The following is a 25,225-nucleotide window of genomic DNA, read 5'->3' as shown; positions in this document are numbered from 1 at the left end:
AAATAGCTGAGGAAAACACTAGCAGAGAAAAGAGATGCTCGCATCTCAGTTCAGAACTCTATTTTGTGGTCACATTTAAGCAATGTGATTATATAATTAAAATTATTTTATGCATTTTTAAAATAATGCTGATAAACTAAAATGTGTACATGTTGGATAAAATATGGTACACTTATGATAAAGGTCCCCAAATGCAAAGGTTTTCAGAAATAATATATTATGTGGTTTAATCTTATACACATTCAGCAAATGAGCAAAGACAACAAATTACATGGTCAAAATGAAATGGCCAAGCCTGTTTCAGTCTAGACCCCTATATGGCTGTAATCTGAGGATTTCTAGTTCATGCACAGGTTTTGTCCTCACGTTTAAACCAACAAGGAAACACAAATTCTGCTGCTGCTGAAAGATTATCATTACAGACATGGCCACCTTTTCATCTTTTATATAGAGCCATAGTTCCATTTCTGTCACTTATCTTTTCTCTTTAATTCCTTGCATATACTGCAGCTGCATACCCAGAGACCGCTTCATCCAGACCTCTAGAGCAGCAGAATTTCGAGGCTTTAATAAAAAGGGAAAAGACTTTCTTCCATTCACTTCAGATACTCAACCTAAATCCCACCTTATCTGAGTTTTGGAGTGTGGATACTGGAACGGATCAGCGTCTGGATTAGAAAGCTAACAGAACCTGTGCAAACTGTGGTGTGGTAGATGTGGAGGAAGGGAGCAGGATTTCATTAAGGTTGAAAATAACTCACAGCAATCAGTCTGTCTCCAACTGTGAGAGACCCATCCCTAGCAGCAGGACTTCCCTGGACAATGGCAGTAACAAACACCCCACTTTCCAGACCAATACCGCTGTCTGAGATGAAGGAAAGAAAAATGGATGTTAAAAAAGTAAACATAAAACACAGAATCAAAAAACAGCAACATTACAGACTGAGAGAAGCAAAGTAAATATCTGAAACCCAACATGCCTTTATGTCCCATAAAGTTAATGTGAACAGGGGTGACCAGCCTTCCTCCCAGAGATTTCCTTCTTCGTACCACCATATTGATCAATCCTCCCCCATTAAGGACAGCCTTCACCACCTGCTTCTTGTCCTTATTGGTCAAGTCTATGTCATTAATCTTCAACAACCAATCATTCACTCTGAAACCAAAGAAGAAGAAATATTATAACATGGAATTTATTTAATAGACTTCTAAGTCTAAAATGTGGAATAGCTTATTAAGGCAGATCATACCTTAACCTTCCATCTGCAATACTTCCTTTGTCCACCCTTGTAACAAATATTCCACAATCGCCTGGTAAATATGGATCATTTACCCCCTCAGCAATATCAAATCCAAGTGCCTTCAAATCCATGTCATCCTATTAAGACAATAACATCAAAGATAGTCAATGCAGTCTGAAAAACTTCTCAATATTAATCAAGTTCTGTAAATAAGTTGAACTCTGCTGGCTGTCTTAAAACAAGCATTTTACCACATCACACTGAGCACTGCTCTTACCCTGTCTTTCTCAAACTCTACCACCTCTGTCTCCCACTCCAGGGAGTCTGTGTCGATGGCAGAGTCATGAGAGCTGTGGGCCATTAGCTGACAGAATCGGGCCTCCTTCTCCAACTGGCTCTCCACCTTTTCCCTAAACAAAGAAAGACACCACACAGAGTCATAGGATTGTCTCTTGAGGATGGATGGACAGAGACTACAGAGGGAAAGAATCATATGTATCTAATCTGACAAAGTAATTTTTCCCTATTCTTCTGAAGTTAAAGTGCATATCATTACAGATATTGAAAAGTTTCCTGTACCATGAAATAGGGCGCAACGTTTCTTTCAAAATGTCTTCAAATGCCCATTTGTTCTTAAACACTTGCCATTTTGTAAAATGGGGAATCAAATTTATATATAAATCAGTGACAAACCAAAAGTAGATTGTACATAATGTCCCTTTGTCAGTAAGATGTATGGTGCCCTACTGAGGTATGCCTTGAGGGTAGTGCTGACATTAAAACCCCCAACGGTACATTGTTCTTTATGGAGGGTAAAGAAAGAAACTTACAAAGTCATTATATGAGGCTTACTCTATATACTGGGGAGAAAAGATGTCATATACATATACAGCCAGCAGAGGGAGCCTTTACATGCTACACAGAAATATTCATATACAGAAACTTCAAGAGATCAAATCTGCTTGCTTGATGAAAACATTTTAGTTTTTTGGCATTAAACTTTAATCTGTATATATAAAAAAGGATGGCAGGAAAACAACCAAGCCATAAGAAAGCTGGGTAGAACAACCCAGCACAAAAACAGTGGGGAGGGGGGGACTCACTTCAGTTCTTTAAGCTCTCGCAGTGTGTCATTCTTCTGTTTCCTCATATCATCCAAATTACGCAGGGCATCAGCCAGATCACTGACCGCCCGGTCCCTTTCTCGCCGCAAGTTATCACACAGAGTCCTGGGAGAAATGAGAAAGAACAGATGGCGTGAGAATATGAGAAAAACGGATGGCACATACTAGGGAGGGAGATGTAGCTGCCAGGGACTCTCTAAAATCTACAGCACTGCATGCCCCATTCAGCTCCATCAGCAGTCTTTAAAAACACACAGACTGACCTTATGCTCTCCCTCTCCGCCACTATTTTGTCCCTCTCTTGAAAAGCCCAGTCCCTTCGACATTTGGCCACTTCAGCCTCCTGTGTGGCCTCCTTCAGCTCCTGGGACATGGCCTCATACTGTTTCCTCAGCATCTCAATCTCCTTATTGGCCCGTTCCATGTCCAGGGTAGCGGAGTCTTGTTTCTAAGAACATTGATGGTGTGTGAATACGAATAATTTAAAATGTGACATCCCCATATGAGACAATATCAGAGTTTATAGTGTTTGCACGTAGGGAAAAAACAACAACATATTGAACTATATTGTAAGTACTGTCATAAGGACGACCATTTGCCTTAAATTTCTTGTCATTTCAGATAATAGTGTATTCTTATTTTTCCTTAACAGATTTTATATTTCTAAAAGTGACTTATTTGTATGATGCCACAACATGGAGGAAGATTTGGAGTTTCATTCTATTTAAACCGTCCTTGTTGTAACAAAAATTAGTTTAAGGACTGGTATCCTAACTCCTAAATCCTTGTGGCCTACTGAAGTAAGCAATCAAGGGGGATAAATTGGGACAACACACTGATCAAACGGGATACAGTGCAGTGACAATGTTTCTGGCTCACCATTATGCCCTCTTGATTCCTGTAAGTAATTTCACCCCAATTTCAGTAGGGATTGAGTTTATTATGACATTGATTTTGTGCCCAGATAAATCACAGGAGCCATAGTCTATTGTTGATATAAATCATCTGGAAATCTTAAATTCTCAAAGTGATTTCATCAGTAGCTCTTGAAAGAGTCGTATTGTGGCATTCTCTCTGTTAACCACAAGACGTATGAGTTTTAGAATTAGGCTGGTAGATGTTTGGCAAACCTAGTTAGGAATGTGATTCATAGCCTATTCCAAGGATAACAGATGAGGCAGGCAAAATAGTAGCTCATAAAGACATCAACAGATGCTTTCAGGAATTTTATAGGTGTGTGGTGTGAATTTACTTGTCTGGCCTGATAATATTCACGAAGCAGCTGATCCCTTTGAATGATGGCCTCTGTCCTCTCCTTGCGGGCCACGTCCCTCTCCTCCCTGACCGTCTCAATGTCTTTGCAGGCCTGGCTCAGCTCCTTCTGGGCCTCTGCTTTGTCCTTCACTTCGTGGCAGTACTTCTCTAGTAGCTCGTTCCTCTCACAGATGGCCCTGTCCCGGTCCACCAGTGACGAGTTCAACTCCTGTCCCACAACAAAGACGGGCTAAATGAAATGAGGGCATCTCAACATTGTAAGTCATTTATGTGACGTGAAAAAAAAACCCATTGAGATCCGATGCAGAGTGATCTGACTGATCTCACACTAGCTGGAGATCTCTTCTGTCACACAGAATTTTCAGAAATATTCTTCAAATAGAGGCCAGCAGCTATGGTTATTTTTATACTGTGTGTTGGGGGAAGATGTCCTTTAATATACAAAATGGACAAAAGTTATGGGTCCAAGTCAAGAAAATAAATAAACTAGCAGGTTGATGCAATATTCTTAGAGATAATGTTTATACCTATGCGCTTAAAGGTACGAAGGATGCATTTACTAATACGATCCTCTCTTGTCTCTGTAATTGTAAGAATGATTAGTTTAAATTTTTGATGGAACAAATCATACCTACAGCCATTTAAAAAGAGGCCTTATATAGTTTATGTATATAAATTCAGCAAAAAACCCTTTCAGCAAACACTTGGAGACATTGGGAGAAATTTCGTAAGCAATGACAAGAAACGTTAAATTACACAATTTGAAAGATAAAAGTGATCATATTTCAGCTTAGCTTGAGGTATACAGGCAGTCTCAACCACATCCTCATGGTATGAGACTAAAATCAACAAACCCTGAAAACAGCTAAAAATGTGCTCTCTAGACATGAGCTCAACTGAAACTCATGTCCTGAACCTTATAAACCATATAAAAATAATGCTTTAGTTTTTCCTTCAACATTTCAATGCATTAGTGTGTTGATCCAGCTCTCATTTCTTTATATTTTACTTTCAAAGTTCCAGACTTTTTTCTTAGTAATCTTTTAAAGTGGTCTTGAGCCATAATTCTCCAAGTCTTTCAAAGTTATTCTTTCAACATTGCCGGTCTTTTACTCATTTAAACACCGGCCCTTTTCCAGTTCTCTGCTTTGTTTGTTTGTGGCCCTTCCCACTGACCTTTGAATCGTTCAGGCATAAAAAGGCATCGAGTCAACGAGATGAAAAAGTTGGAACAACTAAGCCAAGAATCTATTCTTGTGACTTAAGAATTAGGAGCCTGTTACAAGGCACAAAATTTGCTCTCATTTCTTAGACTGAATCTATAAAACTGCTTAAACTAACAGTTTGACACATAAAACAAAAGCCATCTAAAGCAGGTAAACAAAGGTCATTTGTGCCCGAATGAATTGATCAAAATGAAAATTTAAATTAAAATAAAATAATCTGGTAAATCTGGAGACTATTTACCAGAAAGTTTCTAAGGCTATGTTGAATAAATAAATGTGTTCATTCAAAAAAGTTTTGAGAATTGTACTAACTCTGTTTTTGCCTTTTATGTTTGTACAATTTCTTAAATCAGTGCATCCATTTTTTCTTTTTTTGGCAATATGTAAGGAACTGATAGGTGGTTCAAGACAAAAGACTTATGCACAATACCATAATATGTAGATCCAGTTTTAAAGCTAAAACAGGTTACATTTAGAACATGAATACCTGTCTGAGTGCCTCCATCTCTTCACTGGCCACAACCCTCTCCGATGAAGTGTTTTTCAGTCGGGCCTCAGCTGCCTCCAGTTCAGTCTGCAACTTATCAAGCTCTTTGATCACCTGGTCTCTCTCACTCATGATGAGACGATATTCGTTGAACACAGAATCCCTCTCCTCCTTGTACTTCTCGCAGTCCTTGGACGCCTTCAGCTGCAAGTTCTTGTAGCGAGTCACCTCCGACTGCAGCCGCTCCATCTCTCTCTGCAGCTCCTTGTTCTGAGCTGAAGACTTGTTCAGCTCCTGCTGAACTGAATCAAACCTGAGAGAGTGGAAGATGGCAGCAAGCATCCAATTGTCAAAATTTATCACATGCCCATAGAAAATGATGTACAACTGGAAACGGTTTGAGCACAGCTTAAATCAGCAGTTGTTGTGTTGAATCATTGCCCTGTTACTCTGCTTCTCTGGAGAGAAATGAGTGATTTTCAAGCTTGAGCCAAAATATTGCTCACCACATATCACTATACCCCCATTGTGTGTCAAACTGTCTGTGTGTGGATGTGATGATGTTTTCACCTCCTCATCGAGGTAGAGTACTGCTGTTGGTAGTGCATGGCTGAGTCTCGCTGTTTGAGCAACGCATCCATTTGCTTCTGTAGCCTCCGGTTCTCCTCCTCAGTCTGCTCCAGGCGGCTCAGATCTGTGTTATGGATAGCCACCTTCTCACTGTAGCGCTTACTGAGGGCATCATACTCCTTCTTTACACCCTCCAGCTTGTCCATAGCTGTGTCATACAACTTATTTAACACCTCTGACGAGCCCTTCTCTCTCATGACCTGGTGAGAACAAGAATCATAAAATGTGTCATTATTAAGTTTTTAGTGGCGCTCAAAATACCAATATCTTCTAGTTGAACTAAACCTGACTTTGCTGTACCCAATGTTAACAGCAGATGGCATTAATGCGCAGAAAGGATTCTCATTTTATGTGGCAAGAAAATCTAATTCCAGGTTAAAAAAAAAATGGCTTTCATAAATGACGGATGGCATTAGTGGACCTGTGGTTATGCACTTAAATCAAACCTAGTTATCTGCTGAGACAATTCATTTATGTGCAACGTTGCATCTTTCATTCTCAATCATACTGTCTTCTGCAGGTCTGCTGATGCAGTCCTCCTAATTCCTCTGAGAGCTGATATGACCTGAGGGCCGTATTGACCTCAGCTGCACAACATATCCTGAATATACACTGATCGTGTAGCTACATGGTTTGGGTCAGTGTGACCTTTGCCCAAGCCAAGCCCTTTTCTTCTGTGCTTGCCCTTTTCAGAAATGCTCTGTATGCATTTCCTTCTGCTCTGCTGCCCTGTGCTTGTAACCACTGCAGTGTCCCCATGGGGGCTGTTGGAGACAGTACTTCACAGTAATACAATACAGGTCACAGCCCCCTTGTGCTATTTTGAAAGTATGCACAGCATAAACATAAGAGGCAATACAGTTTGATTTTGTCTGAGGTGAAAACTTGTGAACGATATTAAAACTGAGTGACATCGCAGCATGAGAACGATAATTTCTGTATGAAAGCAGTTGGATTTTTTTTCCATACAGCAGGCCATGGCAGCATATGTTTGACATAACATCTGGACAGCTACAGCAGACACTCACGCAGCAGTGTGCCTGTGAGTTGGTTGTACCTGCTGTTGCTGCAGACGAAGGTCTGCCAACTCTTTCTGGTCTTGACCGTGCAATCGTTTGAGCTCCTCGCAGTTCTGTTTAAGGTGGTTGTGCTCTCGGACAAGCTGAGCATTGTCCCTCCTGAGTGTTTCCATCTCCTCCTTCAGCTGTGCCTGGTCACCCAAGACGCGGCTGTGTAGCATACTTAAAGGGGAAACACGCAAAAAATACAGGAAGTTTAATTAGAGCTGAAATATAGATGGATAAAAAAGTTAATGCAAAGAAAATAAAGACCTAAAGAGGCAAGTCAAGGCAGTTTATTTGTATAGCACATTTCATGTACAGGACAATTCAAAGTGCTTTACATAAAACAAAGACATTACAGATATTTAGAATAGTAAAAGGCATCAACACATAATCACAATAAAATAATAAATTATATTAAAATGATTAAAAGTAAGATAAATTAAAAAAGTTAACATGCAGATTTCATGCATAGGCGCATGAGAAAAGAAATGTTTTTAACCTGGATTTAAAAATGTCTACATTTGGGGAAAGTTTAATCTCCACTGGCAGTTTGTTCCATTTGTTTGCAGCATAACAGCTAAATGCTGTTTCTCCATGTTTAGTCTGGACTCTGGTCTGGACTAGTTGACCAGAGTCTTTGGATCTAAGAGCTCTGCTAGGTTTATATTCTCTGAACATATCACAGATGTATTCTGGGCCTAAACCATTTTGGGATTTGTAAACAATCAGAAGGGTTTTAAAATCTATTCTGTCACTGACTGGAAGCCAGCGTAAAGATTTCAGAACTGGTGTGATGTGTTCAGATCTCTTAGTCCTGGTTAAAACTCTAGCAGCAGCGTTCTGGATGAGCTGCTTATTTAATGCTCTTTTTAGGAAGTCCTGTTAAAAGACCATTACAGTAATCAAGCCTACTGGAGATGAATGCATGGATGAGTTTCTCTTGGTCTTTCTGGGAGACTAGACTTTTAATTCTGTTGATGTTTCTGAACTGGTAAAAAGCTTCTTAGGGACAGCTTTGATGTGGCTGCTGAAAGTCAGATCTGAGTCTATCAACACTCCAAGGTTACGAACTTGGTCAGTGATTTTAAGAGCCCCAACCTCCATGTGTTTGCCAATGCTGACCCTCTTCTCTTTGCTACCAAACAGAATAATCTCAGTTTTATCTTCATTTAACTGTAGGAAATTCTCCTTCATCCAGGTGTTTATTTGCTCCAGACACTGACACAGTAAGTCTGTTGGACTGCAGTCATCTGGTGACAGAGACACATAAAGTTGTGTATCATCTGCATAACTTTGATAATTAATGCTATAGTTCTGTAATATTTTACCCAAAGGGAGCATATACAAGTTGAACAGAAGAGGTCCAAGGACTGACCCCTGGGGGACTCCACAAGTCATGGCCACTCGTTCGGATTCATAGCTGCCGATCATAACAAAATAACTCTGGCCTTCTAAATAGGACCTGAACCAGTTAAGAACCGCTCCAGAAAGTCCAACCCAGTTTTCCAGCCTGTGCAACAGGATTCTGTGATCTACAGTATCAAACGCAGCACTGAGATCCAGCAGAACCAGGACTGATACTTGACCAGAATCAGTATTCAACCTAATGTCATTTAGCACTTTGACCAGAGCTGTTTCAGTGCTGTGATGAGGTCGGAAGCCGGACGGAAATTTATCAAGATTTCCACTTTCATTTAAAAAGTCATTAAGCTGGTGAAATACAACTTTCTCAATAATCTTGGAAATAAAAGAGAGGTTAGAGACAGGTCTATAGTTGTTCATTATAGAGGCGTCTAGAGTCCTTTTCTTTAGGAGTGGCTTAATAAAGAGGATTCTGAAGATACACAAAACATGTTAAACTAAAAAACGATTAGCAGTTAAATTTCAGAGGTAATTTTATTCATGGACTTCTTACATTTATGACCAAGATATTTATGTCTAATCTTCTCCTTTTTTCAATGACAAATGTTAACAGGTCCAATGCAACACTTTCTAAAGAAAAGCTTTATCAGTGGACTCAGGTTTCAGCCAAATGCGTGTTAATTTGATGTTATCTTTGAAAATATTCTAACTGGTTAAACTCTCAAACAGCTAATCCAACAAATGATATACCTCTATGTTCCAAATATTTTGCTTCAGGTTACAAGCTGTTGGGAAGAATGAGTCAATCACATAAATACCGTCATTCCCAGGCTTAAACCGTGCATGGGTTTTTGTAGTGCGGGTTCTCTTTAAGCTGGCTTTAGCTAAGGGATGTTCTTTCAATTAGGTTAATGGCAACACCGTGCCAGTATCTGTTACAATAGCAATAAAACAATGCAATAAAACTTGATTATTTTTACGCTGCAGAGCAGCAGGTGGCAGGTGACAGAATGTTCATCCCACATTTTTCAGTGATGAGTCTCTGCACATAATCAGCACTGCTTTCAAGATAATTTTCATGTGGAAACAACTACTATGAAATACAGGAAAAACACTAAAAATCAAGAGTCCATCTTTGATTGCTGGAAAAAGGAAAACTAGCAACATTTTCATTTAAAGAAGAAATACTTACTGGTAGAAGTCAGCCTCCTTTACAGCCTCCTCACACCGCTTAAGTGTTTTGGTATGCTGGTTTTGGAGCGACTGCAGATCTGCCATGGCCCTCATGCACTGGCTTTTTAGACGCTCATAGTCATGACTGGCTTTGGAATTTGGCCTTAAGGAGAAAAGCAGCAATTAATCAAAATCCTATTCAGCCTTGTTTGATATAAAGCCCAAACACGGCTCAAACTCGAGGATATAAAAGACCTGACCTTCCCCTCGATTGAGAGACTTCATAAGATTGGAATGAATGTCTGACTAAATATAAACATTGTCACACAGAAGTAAGCAAGCAGCGTTTCTGACATGTTGCAAAAGAGAAACATAACTAGAGCATATTCAACCCAATAAAGCTGACAGTCTCAGTCTCAGTACATTCTTGTCGACTTTGTAAGTCAATGTAACTCCAAAAAAGCAAAAAATTGGCAGATGAAAAAAATGTCTGCAAGTGCTTATGACCCAAAAATCTCACAGAGAAGAAACAACACTGTCCAAACTATCTCGCTCTGAGAGGAATTAATTGGCGATCTGATGTCTTAATCTCCAAAAAAAAAAAAAAAAAAAAAAAAAAAAACTGCAGAAACTACGGCTTGGCACACAGGCCAGAATATGCACCTGCAGTCATCGAAGGTGGTCCCAGGCGATGCCAGCGCCAGACGCTTACGTAGCTCATCTCGCTCCCTGGTTACCTGGCGGAGCTGCAATAAGATGGTGTCCAGGTTGTCACCGGTATGCCGGTTGTCGTTGATAGCTGGGGGAGGGGAGGATGCTTCACCATTAACAGGCGAACCTGCAACAGTGAGCACATTACCAGAGGCTAGGACTATTCATCACAGACCGGATAAAAGGTTATCTCCAAATTAATTGAGGGATTAAAGAAAATAAATTTTAAAAAATATCTATTTTATAGCCCACCTCAAGTGACAACTTGATACTCAAAGACTGTAATAGACTTCCCCATTAGAACGTAAACTCCTACCCAGCAGTGAAGGCAACATCTGCTTGCCTTGAAAGTTCTGTTTAATAACCAGGAATATTTACTGCAAACTTAATGAAAAAATTCTGATTATCTAACAGGAATAATACATCATAACTGATCTTATTGCTGTTAGGAAATTTTCTTAATACCATGTTTTTTTGTGTATTTATTATAAATGAAAAATTCACTAGACCATTAAAAACAGATTTAAGAAGATTTGTCCCTGAAATAACAAGTTCATCCTTTTTTGTTATGTCTGACAAATTTCCAAGCAGTCAGATTGAGTTAAAAAACCTTTTATATCGAGTCACATTTAGGGCTGTTTTCTTCAAAAGAACACCCACGGTAGGAAATCTTGGGATTATATGAATCTTTGACTCAACACTTGGACCTCTTACAGGTTTATGTAACACAGCTGAGTCATTTGGACTTTTGTCAAAGCGAAAGGCAAACATGGCAAACTTCCTTAAAGAAGGAAAAAAAAAAAAGACGCTGGGAGCGTGTTAATAATCACAATGTGAGGATTAAAGAAAGGATAAATCTGTGACTTCCTGACCTCTGTATCCCAGTTAGCGAGAATATCTTTCAACAAGTCAGAGAGTAGCAACGCTCCCTTTACTTATGCAGTGTTAGGACCTCATTGGGTTTGAAGTTTGCCCACATGGATCTAAAACAAAAAGGTTTTAGGTGGTATTTTGGTGATTTTACATACCAACACTACTGAGGGAACTGCTGCTTTCTGAGTCAGATGGCATGGTGGAGAGGACACTGTATGTAGAACCTGCAAATACAAGAGATACATTCAAATATACAGCACAAGCCACAAATAATTCTCAATGAAGTGTGAGAGAAAACAATATTACAGTCAGCTTCATATTCTTTACACAGCTGTGTGATACATTTGGAGCGTGGTTTAAACTTGGAATATTAACTTCAACACTACTTCTTAGTGACTCTATATTATTACTCCAGACTGCTGTTGTCATTAAACCTCCTTCCCGCACTGTGCAATCTGCCTGGCTTTGATGTATAGTCCCTGTATGTTTCTGCTACACAGGCAGAATGTCACGGCTGAAATGGGATTTTCTCTTTTTATGTCACGCGCATAGAGAGAGTGAGAGAGAAAGAGAAATGATTCTCTATCTGAATAGCTGTACACACCGTTAAGCTGGGGGATATTTCACACAGGCTTCCACAATCCATAGGAGAGACTGTGCAGATCCCCATTATTCTGCAGTCGCTGCTCCAAAGGGCAACATAAACACGGCTGACAACAGAGGATACATTCTTGACCCTTACTGTAGAATGCATCTATCAGACTGTTTTTTTTTTATTCATTAACATATTTTCCAAAAATGGAAAGATGGGTTTAACTCATTTCTGCTCACGTTTGGCATCCAAATACATCCCAAAGCTGGTTCGGTTAGCAACTGCCAGAAGATTATCAGACTTAACTGTAAAGAGAAGTCTTAACACAGCTAGAATTCTCAGAAAATCCTCCTACTAACGCGCACAAAAAGTAAAAATATAGGAAAGGTTCATAACACACTTATGTACAACATGTATCTGCTGATACACATGGTTTCAGTCACCAACTGATTAAAACAATATGTCTTCTAATTTTGCATTACAGCAACACTGCAAAGTGGGGCCTATTTCCCAAAAGTCTAAGAAACAAATAAACATCTTTATGGTCTACATATTTTGAGCTTTTTAGTTTAATCTATATAATCTATCTATATAATCTTTAGTATAATCTATATAATCTATATAATTAATGTCCTCTACAATCTGGCAATTTGAAATTTCTTTGGATTCAGCATCTATAAGAAAAAATATATTTTATACATGAGAAAAAAACAGCATAGAAGCTGAAGCATCTAAACCAAAACTTTAAAAAAAAACAATACAAATGCAGTTTTTAACTAAAAATGATATTCTTTTTAATAAAATGGTTGGTTTAAATCAACCACTGCAGCTCTGAACCAGTACTGTGCATGGCATAAAAAATAATTCCGTTTTAGTTAATGATTAATTATTATATAAAAAACAGCTATCAACTGCCAACGCAGAGGTTATGTTTTCGGCAGCATGCAGCGTCTGTCCATCCGTCTGTTGACAAAATAACTCCAAAAATAATGGATAGATTTTAATTGCATTTTCTGGAAATCTCTGAAATGGAATAAAGAACAACTGATTAGATTTTGGCCGTGATCTAGATCACTGCCTGGATCCAGAAATCTTTTTTTATCACAAGAACAGAAAGGATTTCAAGACCCCCTAGAACCCACAGATGGGGTCGTTTTAACACTGTGCCGACGCAGCATAAAAACAATAAAGGTAGCGTTTAAAAAGGCCAATTTTTTTGCCCCTTTGAATCTTTTTAATCATTCAGAAGTAGAGAAAGCTTCAACAAATGAATATTTAATTGATTAGTATGTGGGATTACCAAAATGTCAAATACATACTAATTTACTATATTTACTAATCAGCTAACAAAACAAAATTTATTTTTTTATGTATTGTGTTTTTAATCAAATATTTGAGTGGGAACAATTAGAAAAAAAGCATCATATAATGTTAACTAGTAACTAACTAGTAACTAGTAACTAAACAGGGAGCTGGATGTCAGCTAATATTGATTTATTGTATTTGCACGTAAAGAGCTCAATAATGAACGCACAGCAGGTCATTCTGGCATCGACGCAGCTCCGGTAAAGAACCCCTGCATGTCCAAAATGTTAGAAAACACCACAACAGGCCGTCTTCTAGTTGCAGCTCGAGATGAATACTCCCTCAGCATCTTGACAAGGATGTCAAGGAGCTGATAGTTTCTCCTCCATGAGACTGAGTCTTCCTCATTCTTTTGTTGGAGCATTGCCAAAGATTATTCTGCATTCATTTTTGTACTACTGCTGATTCTTTTATTATTATTTCGGCGGCGTTTGTCTGTCTGTCTGTTAGTAACATAACTCAAAAAGCTAAGGACGTATTTTGATTAAATTTTCAGGAAATGTCAAACATGGAATAAAGGAACAAGTGATTACATTGTGAGGGGTGATCCGGATCACTGTCTGGACTGGATCCAGGATTTCTTGGTTTTTAAGAATTCTTTACTATGGGGAGATAGGGATTGTTTTGTCATTACCGCCTTTAACTCATCAGGTAATGCCCAGAATCATTGGCTAAGGAAAAAAAAGGGATTACAAGATGACATCATGGTAGATATTATAATCTGACACTGTTTGATCAGGATAATGTTGTTGATAGTCTAAATCTGGTCATCCAGAAGATTCAAACTATAGGGGGTTCTGGACGGGCTGTTGAGCCCTCTGGGGTTTTTCTCAGGTGAGTGACCCTATGTCTACATTCTCCGAATGCTTTTAGTTCATTTAATACACCTTTTAATTTCACATTAATGCTAAGGGTGCCTTTGACTAAACGTTTTACAGTAAACTTAAGTTATTTAGTTTAACTTAAAGCTGGAATGTCCCAACAGTGGTGCTGTGCTGTTTGGCTTTTCAGTTAAATCAATTATATAAATGTCAATAGGTACCCTTCCAAATGCACTCAGTTGACAATTTGAAGTTAAGCGTCTGGGATAAAAAGCTGGTGCCACAAAACTGCAGCAAACATTTAAGGAACAGATTCAAACCCACTGGGTGTAGAAATGTAAATGTAACATTTCTGTTTGTTTCACCAAGCTGTCTTCATAAGCCCACAGAGACAATTACCGATCATGCAAAATCATTGTGGTTAGCTTATAATATTATGTCTCAATTACACCCGTCATGATTATAATGTAATCATGACAGACCTATGTGAACTGATAAAAGAAATTATTCATTGCTAAAAAACGGAACAGTGAGGCACAGATGGAACTAATGTCATGTGATAAATTACTATTTAAAGGGTTTTAATTAAGAAGGGGAATGGTGACCTGCATCATCTCTGCAAGCAAGCAATACATTGACGCCAGCATCTCTAGACCTCCATTTTTGTCCTTGCCTCCCCACTGGGTTTAGCTACAGATCTGGCTCCAGCTCTCATGTGTGACAAGGCCAAGCCTAATTAACTATGAGCTCTGTGCGACTGAGCCACTCTATCTTAGGCCCAGCAGACAGAGCAAAGCAGAGAAGAGGAGAGCAAGGGGAAAACATGGACAAGGCATGGTCTAGAGAAGGACAGATGAAAGGAGATAGCCTGACTTAAAAGAAATGAGAAGGAAAAGAGTATGAAATATGAAGAGGGAAGAAGCACAAGGAGAGACAGTGGAAGAGAGAGAGGAGCAGAGCGGAAAGGCTTTTAATCTGTTCTGACATTCCCTGTCTGATGCTCAACACTTCTGCTCTGCAAAGTGCTTGGGGCACACTGCTTTGATTTCATATTGTTCCAAAAGACATGATGAGAACTACTGTGGGTTTTGCACAGCATTAATTCTCTACAAACAGCACATCTATTTCAAAAAGCTTATACCTTCTTTCTGTGGCAGCATTTAAAGGCAACAACCAAGCTCCTGACTGACAAGGTTTCATAGTAAAGACATAAGCCACTGAGAGGTATTATGCCAGCTCAGTCGTAGGATATATCATTTTAAAACACCCTACAGACATAGTCAGGAAAGCTCTGATATAGAAAAGGGATAAAAGTCTAGCTTGTTTGGGCAAATGCAGAGGTAAGATGGTGAAGACTCAGACCACATGGGCTAAAATGCCCTTAGCTGATTGGGTCCTGGTTCAACTCACAGCTTGTACGACACTTGCTTACATCACCTCTGCTCTTTTTCTCACTATTTTTCTCCTAATCGTAGTAGAGGAAATGTTTTTTTTTTGTTTTGTTTTTTATTATTCTAAAGGGGGGTGATGGTGGGGGGGCAGGAATGAAAATAAACTTCTTATGGATTGCTGCTTTTTGGGATTTGGAAGTCAAACACTTATATAAATTAAAATCCCTCTAATCTCCATCACAGAGTGCACTCAACACTCAACATCTAACTATAACTCCCACAAATGAGGCAGTTCTGGGACAATCCTCTGTATCTCACAATCTGATTTGGCTGCAAGGACAAATGTGCAACATGATTTCCATATTTAGATGAATGTCATGGGCTGATTAGTTGGCCTGGCATTGAATGCAGTATGGACTACATGTCCGATACACAACAGACAATGGACAATGATGAGTCAGGCTTTTTTTTTTTTTAAATCATTAATGCCAATTAGCAGCAGCCACAATCTGTGAGGATGATCATTTGTAAACATGTTCACCACATCAATAAAATTGGCATCCATTAGGGCTGCATAGATCTGATACTCTGCAATGGAAGAATCCACTGGTCTCGGCCCAAACAGGCAGATAAAACAGATGGGAAGAAAACGTATTGTACATTTGTGTTAAATTCTAACAAATGAACGCATCATGGCATAATTCTTCGGGAATCGACAGATGTTGTGGTATGGAACAAGGAAAAAACAAAAGAATGACTTTCATTAAGAGATACACTTTAAGGTAAGAAATATTCCAGCAAAGGACCCGAGGCAATGGTAACAAGGCCTGTTGCTGTGATCTAAATAGGTCAGAGGAGTGCTCGCCCCACCGATGAGGTTCCACTTCCCCCACTACTCTGTCTGCTTCCCCTCACAATGAAACCATGTGTTAAGCTACCAACAGTTGCTTCAGACAACCAGATTATATTCTCCAGCACATAAAGCAAAATGACACATGTTGCCATGGAGAAGCTGGATGAGACGAACAGCCAATTCTGCAGCATTGTAAAAAAGACAAGCCACGTACTTGTCAGAGTTGGAAGCAAGAAAGAAAACAAGATGTAAAGTCTGGCTTTCACTTCCACTGTTGGGTGAGACTAAATTATTCATCAATTCCACAAAAGGTTATGAGACAATGATATTGTCTTCTAAAACACAAGAGTGCACATGATTCCCTCCACAGTGAGTGTTGACAAGCCCCAAAACAAGAGATTTGATTTAAGAAAATTCACTACAGACTAAAATTTCAGACAGACTTGTTGAATGAGCATCATATAAGTTCCAAAAATAATACTGGGTTCTATTGTTTCTTAGCCACTGTAAGCTCTTCTCACTGTCAGTGAAAAATGATAAAGAGTTGGATGCTATGAGCCGGCAGAGTCTAAATAGACCTTCAGCTCTTTCTCCTTTTGTGTCCTTAGTTTCACAGCCCTTAAACTACAGAGGCGCAAATAATAGCAACACTAATGCTGCTGAAAACTACCCACTCATTTTACAGTGTGCTTAAGTGAGGCTGAAGGATGTGTCAGCATTAAACCAGAGAGCAGAAAGAATCTTATGACACCCCCCCCCCCCCCCCCCCCCCCCCATCCTGGATGCAGCTCTACCCGCTGTATCGATGTTTAAATAAGAAACGCTTCAATCTTACAAATCTGTCTAAATATTGGATCCTATTCCTCAGATGTGGGTACTAGTGGCAGAGACTGACTACCAAAAGCAGCAGCATTCTTTTATTCCCCTTTTTCAGACTACAGTTTGTCTTTGTCATTGTCACCGTGTTTAACTGTCTGGGATTAACCTTGCAAAAGCAACACAAAGTTATAAATAAACACATCAGATTAATAGACAAATTATCATATTGCTGTTCTAGGATCTTTGTAAGATATTTTTTTCATGGACCTGTATGTCCATTAACAATTATGCTTAACCAGATCAACATTGTTGTTCTTTCTATTCCTCATGATGCTCAGCAAAGGTCAATTTAATGTATTACATTTATTTTATTGATGCTAAAGGTTTAAATTGACATGGAAAAACCCTTTAAATATGCAAAGAAACACAACATGCATTTTTTGTTGATATCTGTCCCTGTACTCTGGGAGTTTTTAGTAAACTGGGTGGTGGGCCTGATGTCTGAGGTGGCAGTGACACCGCAGCCCTTAGATTCTGGGCAATGAGCCAGTGAAAGCCTTCTTACAGGCGTAAAGGATTGATCATCTGACTCCGGGAGTCTTAGCGAAGCATATAAATGAAGACATCTAACATGAAGACTCCCTGAGCCAGGATTACTCCACTGCACGCATGTCGCCTGACTTACAGCTCTGTGTTCATGTGGACTTGCTCAAACCTACTCACCTTTTTACTTTAAATCCTGGGCCTGGCCCGTGGCATGTCTCAAAATAAGATCTGTTTTACTGTTGACTGAAAAGCAAGGCCGCCTCCCTCAGACGTAGCCTTACAGAAATCTGGATCTGTTAAAGCAATCTGGGATGTGAAATGAAAATTCAGTCCAGCAGACCAGTCAGAACATATAACCAGCACTGTAGTCCAAAAAGCCCCTCGGTGCTGTCCAACCCAACCCATTATCTCTCTACAAAGAGGCCTAGCTCAGCATAAATGAGGCATAATTTCTTTTTGAACAGCTTGTCTGTGCCAAGGGTTGGGTCAGAAACTAAAAGGTGAAAGATGCCTGCAACATGTCCTCCAAATGTTCTGTTACTGCTGCAGCGAATGCGAATACAAGTCGAAACACTGCCAAGAAGCCTGCCTGCGCGGAAAAACCCCACTGCTGTATTTTCACCTATCTCTCTTTTCATACTTAATTGCAGGGGAGCCCATGTTAATTCAGAAACCAGTTTCATAGTTTGTTGAGATAATTCAGGGATTAAATAGCACTATAATTTTGAAAAGGTCAAAAAAAAATTTAGAGTAAAGGAAAAGAGCATATAATTATTACTCAGAATTAATACAACAGATTATATCTGACAGACAGACCTTTTCTACTGTACACTGGGGCTTTACAAAATTAGGAAATCCTGCATTACCATTGTTGAATATAGCAATGATGAGATGACTTGGCATATTTAAACAATTACGTGAAGATTTGGAGCAAATCTCAGGTGTATTATTGAAATCTCAAAGTATTATTCCATTTCTGCACTTGTGTATGCAACTTATTTGTTAGATTCCAGTCTTACATGATGTGAAATAAGCCATGCGTTTCTTATATCAAATGACATGCCGGCACAAAAACACTCAAACAAAAGTGTTCAAAACATCAAGGTTCAGCATCAACTATACAATGTTGCAGTTGCTAACCTTTATTGCCAATAATTTACTCCATTCTGAGTTTGCACCTTGTTTTTACATTCATTTGCTTTTGCACATCCTCTTTAAAAACTTTGATAACACTGTGTCTTATTTTTATACTTGTACTTTTACTCTGTTGATTTCTTTATGTTGTATAAACTTGTACATTTTGTTTTATATAGAGATCTGCATATTTTGCGTGTTAATTTGAGTCATTATTTGGCTCAACACCTGCTACCCCAACCTTTAATTTCCCAATTTTGGGATCAATAAAACTGTCTGTCCATCCATCTATCCTGTTAAGAAAACCATATAATGACAAAGGCAGCTTGCTGTCATCTCCCAAACTTTTCTGTAAATATCCAGGTAAAAGGGCAAAGTTTTGGAGTGTCTGTGCATGAACATCACACACTGCTGGATCAATCATTCAAAAATCTGTCAGGACGACAAATATTTTCTGAATTGAGAAAGCTTGTTTCAGAATAGAAAGTGTGAAAAAAATTCATTTGCTTCTCACACGAATTACAATTTTTACTTCCTAAAATTGTAAACACATTCACAAAAAAAAAGTATTTAAAGAAAATAATCTACTGTTAAACATTTTTTGTCTTGGCTTCTACATGACATGCATCTTTCATTCCACATAACATACTGATGTTGTGAGACAAACTCATCTTAACTGCAGAAGTCATATATTTGATTAATATAAAGCAGCAAAAACCAGAAACACAGCCAGTTTCATCTTCAGTCAAGGCTTGTTTGGATACACCTGGGATTTATTGTATTCTAGCAAAGGAGCTAGATTTGATTGAATATGTATGAGATGAAAGTAAAGATCTTAGAACAGAGATACAAATGATATTTGTTGACTGCATGTTAAAGCTCGACCAAACACGTCACGCACAACTCTGTACTGTTGGTGAATGACCACAGCCATTGATTAATAATTAATGTATATGTGATCTGTGCACACAGAGATGTTTTGTTTTGCATTTTTATTTCAATGGAAATGTGCAGATGTATTTCAAAACTATTTTATTCTTCAGATAAATAAGTGTGGTGCTGTACACGGGCACCATTATCACACATAGTTGCATACACAGTTGCGTCAACTACAATTAGATTTCAACCTAGCCATTAAATTGGCTAACCTCCTTTATCCCAAAGTACAGGCATGGAAGGGAAAACAAGTAATTAACCAAAGTATGTTCAACGTTGTGTATATGTGCTATATGGCATTAAAAAAGCTGGAGAAATAAGAGTACAAGATTTGAATTAAAGGAAAGTCAGCAGAGTTAAAGCTAGGATGCAATGATTAACAGCAAACAAGAAATATATAATACAGGAGAACAAGTAATGCTACAACAACAAAAAAAAAAAGTCTAGTGGAGTTCACAGAAGCTGCTAAGTTCCATGACTTTGTGGTGCTGGTAAACATTTAGATGCTGGCATTTCTACCTTGTAGGGTAATTAGGAAGTAGGGAACATGTGTAAAATGATAATGAAGTCCTGTTCCACAGTTCAGCCTCCTGGCTGTGCTTCTTACATAAGCATACATCACAATTTAATGCTGTAAAATAAAGTTTAGACCATACATACATACACTCTGTTAGGAAATAATCACACAATGATGAAAGCCCTAATGACTTGGTGGAAGTAATGAGGTTTTTTTTTTACTCTCCATGTAAATAAGATCTGAGAGGTTCCACTTAACATCAACAACACATGAGATGAGATGTAAAGAGTGGCAAAAGGAAAAAGAGTGTGGTGAAAAGGTAAGTGACAGCATGCGTCACCGAATGACAAACGCTGACGTGGACAGAGTGATGACGGAAATGAATCCAGGTCTAACTCACAGGAAATATTTAAGATCTGAGCTTGTGACAAAGAGGCTACAACTCATTCTGTCGCTTCGCTGTGGTTTATGGAGTGGGACAGAAACTCGTTGACAGAAAGGAGAGCACCCCCCCCTCCAATAACACAAAAACACTGGCCAATGTCCTGGGCTGCTGTACACAGAGCAAGCTGCTGACTGGGCACTTTGGGCCTGCTCAACTTCTCAACAAAAGGCCTGTTGTCTCCCTCTCTCTTGTTCCCTCTTTCTATCACCCTCCTCTGTCTCTCTGGCGTGTCCCTTTATTTAAGCGTGAGGAGAAATAAAACCACTCAGTGGGGGAAAGAAATATAAGGAGTCACAGTAAAGACAAGGATAGTCAAAGGGAATAAATGGTGAGTCAGAGAAAAGAAAAAGAGAATAAAGCACAGGAACAAGACACCAAGACAATGAGAAAATGAAGGCAAACAGAAAGCAGAAGACGGCAATTCTGGACGATGCACACTGTCAGGGAGAATTGTGTTTCCCTCCTCTCGGAGTGTGTTTAAATCACTGTCACGGACCCTTAAATCTAAGGGCGAGGGGGAGGGGTGCTGCAGGTACATCTCTACAACTCCATTCTTTAGGAAAAATATTGCCCACATAGAGCAAGGACATGAGCACACAAGCCAGGGCATGAAATCAGTTTGATTGCCCTTGCTTGGATTTATGAAATTAATTCAATTCTGTTTGAGAAGACAGGAATGTGCTTCGCTGTGAAACATAGGAGTGCCAAAACTTCTGTGAGACTCAATATTCTAAGTGAATCTCTTATGTGCACTTTAATCCAAGTTAAGAAATATCCTTACACAGGGTGGGCCACAGATCTTGGCGTACAGATCTACAGAACAGGCTAATAAATTAATCATTTGTTTTTATGTCCTCAACAGAAAACATGCTGCAATTTACCAGCAAAAACACCAATAATTAACTACGCCTGAGCTTTAAGCAACAGAGTATTAATGTGTGTATCTGCATGCTTTTCCATTGGGGGAGGAATGTATTTTGAGGACGGGCAATTTCATTTATGCTCGCCTTTGGAGGCTCAGCTGGCAAAGGAAGCAAATCAGGGAACAAGAGCAGACGAGATGAGAAGAGGCCAAGCTGAGAGCAGGTTGCTATCAGCAAGACTCATCACACTCAGATTCCCCGTCTTCACACACCCTGTGTTGTTCACAGACACGCTGCGGCTCTGAGGATTTCATCCCTATGAGCTCTTTCTACCAGCTTCTGTGCCTGAAGGTGCTCCGTGAGCGGCTTGTCTTCAGTCTGTTACAAGTGTGGTTTAAACATGCTAAATCGCATAACCTCAATCACTATGTTAGAAAGATTATGAAAAACACATTAAAGAAGAGAACAACACTTTCCTCAAAACAGAGGAAGCCAAAAGAAAAAAAAAACCATGACAACTAATAAAGAAGAGTGCAGAGGCATGATAAAGTGTCTGTCAAAGAGAAGGTTTACACTAAAGAGAGGAGCACAGGGCCTAATCCTCTCTGGAATAACCACAGTCTGACAAGCCAGACTTACTTCTCGTGCTTACTCTATCCAAATACATGGCAGGTCCAATCTGAGAACCAGTGCTTGTCTATGAACTTAAGAAAGACCCGAATCCACATTGCAGCTACTCGTAGGTAAAGCACTTCAGAATTAGTGTCATCCTGCAGCAGCAACGCTCAATACAAGGAAGTTAAAAAAAGGGGGAAAAAAGCTTAAGGAAGCATTAGTGATCATGTCAGCAGTGCAGCAAGAAACCAACTCAGCATTACCTGTAAAGGTCGCTGGTAGTAGACTGACGCATACTTCTCAGCACTACATGGCAGGCTTAGTAGTTTGAAATAAACCCACAGCTATGTCACTGTCTGCAACTCAGCCTACAAGGTTGTTTTATATGTTAAATATGGTATGCCAAAGAGGAGCATCATTCTGCATCTCTTTCCCTACTTTTGGATTTCAAGGCTCATCCTGCATTCAGGCTCCCAGGCATGACGCTGGTTTCGAATAAGCCGCTCACTGGCTTCAGTCATTCACATAAAGCAAAACAGGCTAAACTAGACAAGGCTTTTACACTTGGTTGCCCTTTGTCTCTGCACAACAGTAACCAAAACCACTGAAGTGCCAGCAGTTTCTGTGAAGACACAGTGAAAATCAAACACTTACAGTGAATAGACTAAAATTAAAATTAAAAATGTGGCATTACTGCAGCACAGGAGGAATTTCTATTTTTAAAAAAAAAAAACAGCCATTAATGGGATAACAGTGATTTCTCTTCAGCTGGAAGGATGGACTAATCTAGACCATGCTTTCAGGCATGTAGCCATGCTTAGGTAGGCTGCACGCGCACACAGACACCCATGTACAGGTTGATATGGACTAACATGTCAGTAGTGCACCGTTGTCATGGAAACAACTCAGGCTACCTAATGTACCAACCATATCATGCCACCAGTGACAAATGAAGGTTGGTTGTGGATAATAGTGGAGTGGTCTATGCCTAAACACTATACTAAAAACAATCACTACATTTGTAGATGAGTGTGTTGTCCATGTACTATAGTGATAGGATGTCAGCACAATGGTTGTGAGAAATGACAAAATCTTGACTGAATTCATAAAATGTGCCTGGCACATGCAGACTGAATTACATATTTAATTTAAAATCAAAGGATAGTGTAATATAAATAACTGGGCATATTGTAGCAGTCATTTAGTTTTACTAACCATGTTGTAACAAGGCTGCTGCAAGCATTTGCAACCTTCACATTTACTCTTGTTGTAATCTTATGCAGGTTTTGTAGTTTATGCAGATCCCAACATTACTGTCCTGTAGCTATTCAAACACACCTCCTCTTGCACCAGACCACCCAGATCGTACTCATTGAAAGGTTATGCAGTCACTGGATTATTTATTTTTGGATTCAAGGAAAAGCCTATTTGAGAGTAGCTGATGTCTGTAAGCTCTTACCGGTGGAGTGGTCCACAGGTCCTCCACCGTTGTTGCCGAACAGGGCAGCATACAGGTCAGGGTATGCCTTCTCCAGGGCCACACACAGGTCGAGGAAATGGTCGCTCTCCTTGTTCACCAGCATCTTCAAAAGGTGGTCGACTTTCTCGGCGCTGGACGAGCAGTTCTGGTCCAGTTCGAACCTGTCGAGTTGACTCAAGGTACCAGAAACTATCAGCAGCTCGATCACTCGGTCCGCATCTGTTATGGACTCCAACAAGTTCTGGTGGCACTGGTCTAGCAACTCTTTGTGCTTTGGCTCCATTGCTATCCGATGTAGTTCCGTAGCTTCCCAGCTAACCCAGACGGCCAAGTGGATGTAGGATCCTTACAGATCAAAAGTACCGAGCGATTACTGAACTGAACTTATCGCGGCTTGCAGAAGTTCGCCGGAGCCACCACGGCATTAGGTTGCACGGGAGATAAATTTTTATAGCATATTGAAAAAGGCACAAGAAGCCATATTTGTTGCCCAAGGCTGTTGACTGCACTAAACAGCGATACATTTTTCCATCTTACTAACGTGTAGCAGGTCACGTCGTTTTTAGCTTCCCTTCAGAGTACGCTTTAGCTGAACACATTTTTCTCTTCTTCGGTATCACTTCATGTGCCCTTAGCCGATTCAACTGCTGCGAAAACTCACGTAACTCCGACGCTGATCTCACTTACACTGTATCCTCCGCCATGTCTGAGCAACTCAGCAGCTGCTTCTCGCTGTCAATCAACGGTCCGTTCAATGACCATATAAGGTCAAATAGGGTGGCGTCTCCCTACAAAACACACCCATTTTTTTTCAATGGGCGTACACACAACTCCGTAGTACGTCGAAAATCCCAAGTGGAAAATAAGAATGGGGAGAAATCCATAAAAATTTATAGTTTATATTAAAAGAAAAGATGGAGTGTTAAATGTGTTGGAAAAAATGATGTTATCCCTTAAAGTAAAGACAGTCTTTTTGTACACAATTTATTAAATCCATATTTCATTATCTCCGAATTACCACAATTTTCTTTATATGATATCTTGTATAAAGACGATATTAATAATATATCTTTAGTTTATATTTGACAGTGATTTGGCTGAATTAATTACTGCAGTATATGAAAATAGGTCCAGTGCAACAAATGTTAGGAGTTAAATACTATTTAAATAACACTATTTAATTATTTGTTGGTGAGAATTAATTCATATAAAACAGACCACAATGGTGTGCTGCTCACATAAGCCATTTTTCTCCATTAAGAGTGCTAAAAGCCCAAGTCCTAAGAAGTTGGGGCAGTGTTAACGATATTTATGATAATGGGGCATTATCGTAAATCTTATTAAACAATATGTTATTCTTAGAACACAGAAAGCATATCAGATGTCATAAAAGAGACCCATTTTACAATTTCATGAAAACTAATAAATTACCTTCACTGAAAAAAGTTAGGACAACAAAAGGCTGGAACTGTAAATGGTGCCAAAAACAAATAGCTTTTGGAACATGTTGTAGCTAATAAGGGTGATTGACCTCTGGTCATGATAACAAGATTTGAAAAAGCACATTCAAGAGGCAGAGTCTCTCAGAAGAAGAGATGAGCAGAAGGACAGGTGCTCAGTAAACTGAAAAAAATAGGAGTGTATATCCACAAATTATGAGATAATTACAGAATAATGTTAAA

At 39.3% G+C, this 25,225-nt stretch overlaps 1 protein-coding gene across 3 annotated transcripts in view; it reads right to left on the bottom strand.

Moving 5' to 3' along the window:
* Nucleotides 1-24,256, bottom strand: part of dlg5a (discs, large homolog 5a (Drosophila)) — a 39,348-nt gene extending 15,092 nt beyond the window's left edge. For all 3 annotated transcript variants that reach the window (XM_042010283.1, XM_042010286.1, XM_042010284.1), the window contains exons 1-14: nucleotides 23,523-24,256; nucleotides 11,322-11,390; nucleotides 10,246-10,420; nucleotides 9,602-9,745; nucleotides 7,041-7,224; nucleotides 5,924-6,183; nucleotides 5,354-5,666; nucleotides 3,618-3,848; nucleotides 2,629-2,813; nucleotides 2,345-2,470; nucleotides 1,519-1,651; nucleotides 1,251-1,378; nucleotides 981-1,156; nucleotides 762-865 (exon numbers count right to left, since the gene is read on the bottom strand). In XM_042010283.1, the coding sequence (XP_041866217.1) occupies nucleotides 762-865; nucleotides 981-1,156; nucleotides 1,251-1,378; nucleotides 1,519-1,651; nucleotides 2,345-2,470; nucleotides 2,629-2,813; nucleotides 3,618-3,848; nucleotides 5,354-5,666; nucleotides 5,924-6,183; nucleotides 7,041-7,224; nucleotides 9,602-9,745; nucleotides 10,246-10,420; nucleotides 11,322-11,390; nucleotides 23,523-23,826 (2,532 nt within the window). In that variant the 5' untranslated portion in view covers nucleotides 23,827-24,256. The remainder of the gene's footprint in view (nucleotides 1-761; nucleotides 866-980; nucleotides 1,157-1,250; nucleotides 1,379-1,518; nucleotides 1,652-2,344; nucleotides 2,471-2,628; nucleotides 2,814-3,617; nucleotides 3,849-5,353; nucleotides 5,667-5,923; nucleotides 6,184-7,040; nucleotides 7,225-9,601; nucleotides 9,746-10,245; nucleotides 10,421-11,321; nucleotides 11,391-23,522) is intronic.
* Nucleotides 24,257-25,225: the final 969 nt, after the last annotated feature.

This window comes from Melanotaenia boesemani, chromosome 16 (genome assembly GCF_017639745.1).
Source record: "Melanotaenia boesemani isolate fMelBoe1 chromosome 16, fMelBoe1.pri, whole genome shotgun sequence".
NCBI lineage: Eukaryota > Metazoa > Chordata > Actinopteri > Atheriniformes > Melanotaeniidae > Melanotaenia > Melanotaenia boesemani.
Note: the sequence above shows the minus strand (reverse complement) of the source record. Positions and strands in the feature narration are given on the sequence as shown.